An 8,243-nucleotide genomic window follows, 5' to 3' on the forward strand; every position below is an offset into this window, starting at 1 on the left:
TGTGGCTCTGGGTTCAGATGAGTTCGTCCCCTACTGCTGGGCCTTGCAGGGTTGGAAACTTCCTGCCATGCTAGTGTTGCATACCCAGACCGGCGGGTAGATTCGAACGGTGGGTTTTATTGTAGCCTTGGAGCAGTTAACCAGCGCTACCGTAGGCAACATAGTCTAGTGTGCATCCCTGCTGTCCCAGGCGCTTCTGCGTACAACACATCCCTCCCTCCAAAGCCAACGGGCTGCGTGTGCTCCGTCTCGCTCCTGCAGGTACTGTTACTGAGTATGCCACCAGGTACTTTCCAGTTCACTCAAAGAGAGGATAGAAAGTTGGTCTTGAATGAGGGGTCAGAAGAACGGGGTTCCTGGCCTCACTCTGTCCTTGATCAAATACCCCTGGTGATGCCCCTCGAATGCTGCGCCCCAGCACAGGGAGCTCTGCTGCTCCGGTCCAGGACGATCTGCGGGGGGCTGAGAGATCCTCCACAGCTGCGGAGGACATGCAGCGGGGGGTTGTGAGCTTTTTGGCTGGTGTTTGCAGTAGCATAAGGATCCTTCCTTCCTACCAGGGATCTTCCAGCCCGTTTATGCAGGGGTGAAGGGATATGTGGGCGTGTAGGACAATATTTCCCTCCACCGGCTTGAGAAAGCATCAACCTGAGTGTGTGTCCACACTGGGTGACAGTGCGAGTGACACGGCATACCCAGACACAGGGGAAGCAATGGCTGGTAATGCCATTTGAAGGCTGTCTCTTGAGAAATTTCACCTGCTACACAAAGCCGTGGGTTTATTTCTGCCTGTGAGTTGAGATTGCTAAAAGTCCCGTTGCTCTGCAGGGCCGGTTAAGCTCCGGGTCTCCTATTGAGTGTCCCCATGTGAAGAGTGGAGGCATTTGCTGTTAATCTGCCTGATCTTTGTAAATCGATTAGCAGATCTGCCTAGAAGGGGCGTGCATGTGGGGCTGATATTTAGGTGTATGGGGTGCTTAACACGTGGTGACCGTGCAGGGAGGGAGAGCGGCGGTGGAAGCCCCAAGTTCTGGCTCTAGCTCTGGCAGTGACTTTCTCTGCAGCTTCGGGCATCTCCTTCATCTTCCTTTGTGTCAATGGGGAGGGCAGTGTAAGAGCCAATGTTTGCAAAGAGCTTGAAAGAGGGAAAATGCTCATTATTCACAGCTTGCTGCCCCTGGCATGGACATCCTCTGTGAGGCCTTAGCGCAAATCTAAGAAGAACGGTCCTCCTGCGATGCAGGATGTGACTTTCAGGTGCCCGAACCAGCCCTTCTCTATTATTGTTGACATCCTGGCAGTGCCCAGAAGCCCCTGCCAAAGTCAGGGCTCCATCCTGGTAGCATGTAGCAGATGACAGACAGGAGCCTGCAATCTAAGCCGGTTGGACAGACAAACAGGGGTGCCAGCCCCATGCGACTGCAGCATGCGTGCACAAACCTGCGCTAGCTTCCAGCTCGCTTGCCTGGATATGAGGGCAGATGCTTGCCTGGGACCCTGGGGACTTATGTGGGCAGCTGGCCCATGCTGGAAAGATGAAAACCAGCTTGGACATGGCTGCATCAATGGTCACATCCCTGCCCCGGCGACTGCAGCATAGATGTACCCAGAGGGCAGGAGGGAGGAGACTTAAGGCCAGGGTTTGCTTAAGAACTGGGCACCCACTGCTGGAGCTGGATTTCCCAGCTGTTGGCATCTGAAGCACAGGTTTCTTTGGGAAATCCAGCCCCACTGGTCTGGCAGACTAATGAAACCCCAGCTCGCAAGCCCGGTCTAAGGGCTTGCCAGGTGTCTGTGCTAGCTGCCGTTGGACCCCAGATCTCCCAGGTCCCAGCCTGACAGCCAAGTGCAAGACCCTCCCTCCTCTTTTTTTTTTTCCTGAGCCATCTCTGAAATGCCTCTCCAGGGCTCGGCAGCAGTTTTGCCCTCAGGCTTCCCTTGGCACATGTAGCACAGAGCCCTTGGCCCTCCCACGAGACTCTTCCTGGTCATCAACCCCCAGTATTACCTGCACAGCAGTTGGACTCTGAAGCCAGTGCTGTGGTCTTCCCCTGCCCAGTGGGGGCTTCGTTGCTTAAAGCAGTAATAATCAGGCACTTGTTTGGTGGACGCATCTGTGTGAGCCCCTTGGATGCTGTAGTATCGTGTCCATGTCAGTAGGAAGCAGGCTGTGGCGTCTTTTGTGCAGCAAATGCATCATCCCGGCCTGGGGAGCAGGTTGCAGCTGGCTGGATTCTGCAGGGGGGCACCAGCTGCACCTGGTGGGCCACTGCACTTCCCTGCTAGGGCAGGGTCTCCATTTCTGCTCGCCGTGTGCGGGATCAGGACCCTGCACTGTCCTGGAAGCTGCCAGCCCTGCTTGGTTGTGCCTCCGTGTCTCACTCCGAACTCCATCTCAATCGCACGTCCCTGGGGTCTCCAGGGGACACACTTGGCTGCAGCAGTCTCACTTGCTTGGTTCCTTTGCAGAGAGTTTGCTGAGTGCTTGAGGAAGGAGCCCGAAGGTCCTGGTCAGCCATCGGAGCGGAGGTAACTGTGCCCTGCTGCTTGACGTGCCTCGTCCTTAGCTGCTCTCCTTTCCATTGCTTGATCTCCCTTCCCATGCAAACCGGGTGTTTTGGTGGGGTTTTGGGTTTTGCTGTCAGGCATGCTTTAACGTGACATGGAGCTGCAGCAGCAAAGAAACCCACCCCTGGGCCCATTGCTACAGCCTGGGGTCATTAGTGAAGTGACCCACATCTGGCCTGTTCCCTGGTCCCATCCAGTGAGGGGTCCAGTGGCACGTGCCGGTCCAGTGTTGCCCATGCCCATCTCCTGGGGTTAGGCTCTGTAATGCATGACCATGGTCCTATGAGTTTGCTGCTTGCTACTGCAGAGCATGCCCCAAGACTTCCCCCCTCCATTAACCCCTCTGCCCATGGCAGCAGCAGCTCTCTACGACCTGTTGGTCCCTGGTACTTCACCAGTGCTTGCTCCGTCAGGGGCCTTGGCCCTTCTCCAGCAGTTCTTCATTCCTCTGACGATCCAGACGCTCTCTCACAGTCCAAATGAATCTGTCTGCTGGGCTGTTTTTTGTCTCCTGCCACATTGTGCCATTTCCCCTAGCAGGCTCCTCCGGTCTGTGAGCTAAGCCAGAGCAGCCTGGACCAGGAGGGTGTTGGGGGAAAGCTAGATGATTTTTTGTCTCTGGTGCTGCCCCCCACCACCCTTCAAGGGCAAGAGGAGCTTTTTCTCTTGTAGGAAATAAATGTTTGCTTTGGGGGTATGCGTGAGATGCCAGCCAGGCATCCCTGCACTGAGAGGTCATCACCTTGTGCTTGGAGCATGGGGAGTTGGACTTGGGTTCCTAGTCTCGGCTCTGCCATTCATTCGCTGAGTGACTTCCCCGCTCCGTGCCTTGGTTTCCCCGCTATGTAAAATGGGCATAAGGTTGATGGCCTTGCAGCATGAGGGCATCTGTCAGGTTCCAGTCTCTCTCCACCTAGTGCTGGGTGGCAGAGCCCTGGCTGTCCCAGCGTGGTGGCTGGGGCATGACTGTGCTCCCTTGCTTCCCCCAGGTACCATGTCTCAGTCCAAGGGCACGGTGGTGCTTGCCTACAGCGGCGGCCTGGACACCTCCTGCATCCTGGTCTGGCTGAAGGAGCAAGGCTATGATGTGATTGCTTACCTGGTAAGAAGCTACAGCCTGTCTCCCTGTGCTCCCTGGCTTTGCTAGCCTGTCTCCCTCGGGTGGGCAAGGCAGGGTGTGTGATGGGCTCTCAGCAGCCAAGTGCTTCTGTTCTCTCTGCCTGGCAGGGGCAGAGCCTGGTGTGACAGCAGGAGCAGGGGGGGATCTGCTTGGGGGGACGGGTTGACTGGACTCTACAAATCACAGCGGTGTTTGCACCCCAGTGCTCCTTGAGCTCTGCTCGCATGGCAGCTGAGGCTGCAGCAATGCTCTGTTGCTTTCTGTATAATATAACGCTTCTCAGAACATGTGGGGCCATGGAGGAGCCTGCTAGGGCTGGGACACCCTCCCTGTACAGCAAGAGAGAGGTGTGACCACCCTCCCTGGGGATGGGCCACTGGACCCCAGCATTCCCCCCGTGGCCTAGCAGAGCTATGGGCTGCATCTCATTATGCCAGGTGGGAAATGGGCAGGTGTGAGGCCTCATTAATGGGTTCCAGGGGAATGCACCCAATTGCCAACCCTTTCCCTATTAGCCTCCTGGAGTGGCAGAGACCAGCTGGGTATGTGCCAAGGGACCAGGCACTGATCCAGCTGGCAGGGGGTCATGAGAATCAGCCTGGACTCTGGGTCAGGGATTGTTGTGGCAGCAGGGATTTAATGGCTGGGTCACAGCAGAAAAGGGGATGTGGCCATGCATGGCCTGGGGAGGCTGGTAAAGGTTAATAGCAAACAGAGTGGAGCATCATTCCCACTGCTCGATGGGCAAGGGTCACCGGCACAGCCGTACATCCTCGGGCTTGGGCTCATCGCAGGAACGGGGTTGGAGTCCTCCCGGCACGTGTCTCAGCAGCCCGGGCAGTGAATGGGATCTCCCCTGGCTGAGGGCAGCCTTCGCTGTCAGGTAGGGGTGTCCTCTAGCCATGCAGCTGGGGCAAGCGGGACCTCCACTCTAACCCCGCCATAGCCTGGAGCCTTCTGCCCTTCGGGGTCATCTTTCCCCGTGGGATAAGGCCAGAGGATTCTGGGTTCCTCCTTGCTCCACAGTCTTGGAGACTCCTTGGCCAGAGCTTGGCGGGGTTGAGTTCACGTTCCAGGTCCTCACTTCTTGTGCTTTCTCTCATTCTCGTTTCCAGGCCAACATTGGGCAGAATGAGAACTTCGAAGAGGCGAGAAAGAAAGCGCTGAGCCTGGGAGCCAAAAAGGTAACGCCAGCCCCCAGCATCTCCTGTGCTGCTCCGTGTTATTCAAAGGCCTCTCCCTCCTCTCATGCCGAGGAGGGCAACAGACCTGCAGGTCCTGGCAGGGGCTAAAGTAATGAGCCCTCCCCGGCAGATCGAGGGCAGGAGTACTGAATAAAATACGTAGTCGATGCACAGGGGGGCTGGGCTGGGATTCTGGACCATGAATCTAGACCTCTGCCATTTGGGCGGTGGGAGAGCTGCTGTCCCTGCAATGCTAAACAGCTATTTACTTCCTCTGTGTGCCCTGCCACCAGAAGGGGGGCCATCCCTCATGCCCCCACACAGTCTGTGTGGTGCATCTATGCAGCCTTATGGCCCCATTGGGCCATTGGGACCTGCGCACTCAAACGGGGGGGGCCATCTCCAGCCTCAGAGCTGGGCCACCTCTGGTAAGGATGGCCAGCTACCCTTCCTCCTGCATGAAGCCAGGAGCATTTCCGGCGATTCCTCTCACCTACAGATTACCGAGCTGCTGTTAACGCCCAGGTGCAAAGCACTGCATGGAGCCAGCTCTCCATAGCAGGGGTTCCCAAGTTGTAAGAAGTGCTTCATGGGGTTCCTCTCCCCTTTCTCAACCCACAGTTGGATGATGAAGGTGGATGCCAGCCTGCAAAGCTTTTGGCCTGGGAAGTTTAGGATCCATCTTCCTGGAGCAGGAACTAAAGGCTATCTCTTCTTTAGCTTCTACCCAAGTTCCTGTCCTGTTTTCTCTTCTCTTCCATCTAAATGTCAGCACCTCTTTCCTATGCTTTCTCTCATTCCCTGTTTCTTTTCCTCTTCATCTATTTATTTTACCCTGTTTTTAAAAAATCCTTTTCCTGCCATAATTTTTTGGGTTTTTTAAAATTGTTCCTCTAAAACTTTCTCTTCCTGCCTCTAAATATCAGAAGATGCCCTTGAGGTGTTGGTGGGTACCAGGGGTTGCATATGGAGGAATAGGCTGCTGGTTGCACCCAGACAAGGACAGCTGGATTTGGATTCACTCCATTTTGGGGGCATTGGGTGCCATAAAGAAGTTTCTGCCATCAAATATCTGTTCTTGGAGTGGTTTGTTTTCCAGAGCTGTTGATGCAGAACCTTTTACAAGTCACTAGAAGAGGGAAAATTCTCATTTGACTCATTAGTTGTACTAGTACCGTTACACCATCCATTGAACTTTATGATGCTGCACCAGGGATGAATTGGGCCCATTCTTCGAAGAAAATGTAGCTGGATCTTTCTGGAGTCTGAGAAAAAAAATGAGGACTATGGGTGCAGCCAGTGGGACGCTGTGGAGCAGGGTGAGGTCTAATGATAAATAGACCATCCCCACCAGTTCCAAGCACCCTATGCCGATAGGAGTTTCCTAGGCCACTCTCATTGCTTGGGGCTTTCTCCTTCTGCAGGTTTACATCGAGGACATCAGCAGGGAATTTGTGGAGGAGTTCATCTGGCTGGCAGTCCAGGCCAATGCCCTGTATGAGGACCGGTATCTCCTGGGCACCTCGTTGGCCAGGCCTTGCATTGCACGTAAGCAGGTGGAAATCGCCCAGAAGGAAGGGGCTCAGTACGTCTCCCATGGAGCCACGGGGAAGGTAAAGGAAGGGAAGAGGTTTACCTTAGTCTAAGTTGGGTTTTGGGTGCTTGTGAATATGGGATTCCCTGATGGGTGAGCATGGAGCTTCCCCAAGGACCAGCTCGGATACATTTGGGCCTTGAAATGCAATTTGTGGTCATCCATCACACTCTTAGCTGTCTCCTTGGGTCATTACAGAGCAGCAATAAGCACTTGTTGCCACCTTCCAAACAGACCTGGATCCTTTACTGTGTCGGGGAATTAGCCTGCTTGCCACCCCCATCCCCTGGGCGACATGAGCTCCCTTCTCTTTCACCCTGTAACCAGGGACATAGGAAGATGATTTGGTCAAGGTTACATGTGTCCCTTCTCTAGGACTCTTGGCTGGGAATTTTATTTCCATATTTTTTAATGGAAAATGTAGCTTGAAAAAAATGTCAGGTTTCCCAAGTAAAATGTTACCATACTTCTTCATTTTTTTTATCCTTTGGGAAACCAGGACAAAATATTTGGGGCTGTTGAGCTGAACCAAAGTGTTTTGGGCTATCTGATATGAATCCTGTGCCTGCCTGAGTTGTCCTGATGCCTCCTGGCAATTTTAGTAGACTAGGCTACATTTCCCAGAATGCACTTCCCTCAGCCATTATACCCATTGCCATGGTGCATTATTGAAGTGCCATAGCTGTGGCACATTGTTGGACTGGCCTGGGAGCCTGGCTCAGAGAGGAGAAATGGGAGCATGAGGTTTTTGGGACAACATCTTCTATAGACATGATGTGCAGCTGAATGGATGTAGATTAAAGTCAAAACTGGGCGCGTCTACATTAACATGCATGCATTAACGTGCTTTAGTTAACACACATTAAATCTAGTACTTCCATTGTAAAGTACTAAGAAAATATGCATTGGCCTATCTTAATGCGCATTAATTAAAGATCATGATTTTTAAGTGACACTTACTGTGCATTAGCCTATTTTAATGAGCATTAACTAAGTAGCATGGTATTTAAAGTGATGCTTTAATGTACATTAAAATAGGCCAATGAGCATTAAAGTGCATGTGTAGATGCACTGAATCCAAACTTCCAAGCTGAGACTCTTCTGAATTGTCTCTTCCATGTCAGGATATATTAACTTACTCGGGGTCTTTAATAAATTTGGAAATATTAAATGTCCCCGGGGATGGAAACTCCCACATGCAGTCAATTCTGGGCAGAATCTGCTCTTAGGATAAAAACATCCCAGGCATGCTTCAAGGGGGATAAAGAAGGACTTCCTTTGACCTCACTGGTCATATTCCAAGGGAGATGGAAGGAGAAAATTGCTGCAAATCTCTGATCTGGAACAGCTTGTTTTTCTCCTGGGGGGGTGCATGTGATTGCATGTGTCTGGTGCGTGGGGAATGCTCCAGCGGTGGTGCTGAGGCCGTCAGGGCTGGAGGATACCCGGGCAGCAGTGCAGCCAATGGCCCCTCTTGCTGCCTGGGCCCCAGTTGTGGAAGCGGGTGCTGCGGGCAAGGTGTGGCACTAGGGGAGGTGCTGAGGGGCAGGACTGCCCACTTCTGCAGCTCAGGGCTGCTGCAGTTCTGAGAGGCGATGCAGAAATGGATGTTTTTAAGTCGTACCAGTACCTTCCACCCTCCTTTTATTTTAGGACTAATCTTTTTCTCTCCTCACCTGAAAGCTCTGCTCCAACTGCTTGAGGGTTAGCAGGTGGGGCTGGTTCTCCTCATTTGGACTGCCCTGAAGAGATGGGAGGCACAGGTGATGAAGTGAGC

At 53.3% G+C, this 8,243-nt stretch overlaps 1 protein-coding gene across 1 annotated transcript in view; it reads left to right on the plus strand.

Moving 5' to 3' along the window:
* The window catches only part of ASS1 (argininosuccinate synthase 1), a 91,265-nt gene that overhangs the window by 9,293 nt on the left and 73,729 nt on the right, over window positions 1–8,243 (plus strand). The window contains exons 2-5 of the mRNA XM_019510672.1: window positions 2,470–2,529; window positions 3,558–3,670; window positions 4,804–4,872; window positions 6,297–6,485. Of these exons, the coding sequence (XP_019366217.1) occupies window positions 3,563–3,670; window positions 4,804–4,872; window positions 6,297–6,485 (366 nt within the window). The 5' untranslated portion in view covers window positions 2,470–2,529; window positions 3,558–3,562. The remainder of the gene's footprint in view (window positions 1–2,469; window positions 2,530–3,557; window positions 3,671–4,803; window positions 4,873–6,296; window positions 6,486–8,243) is intronic.

This window comes from Gavialis gangeticus, unplaced genomic scaffold (genome assembly GCF_001723915.1).
Source record: "Gavialis gangeticus isolate Ggan-Ray unplaced genomic scaffold, GavGan_comp1, whole genome shotgun sequence".
Taxonomy (NCBI): domain Eukaryota; kingdom Metazoa; phylum Chordata; order Crocodylia; family Gavialidae; genus Gavialis; species Gavialis gangeticus.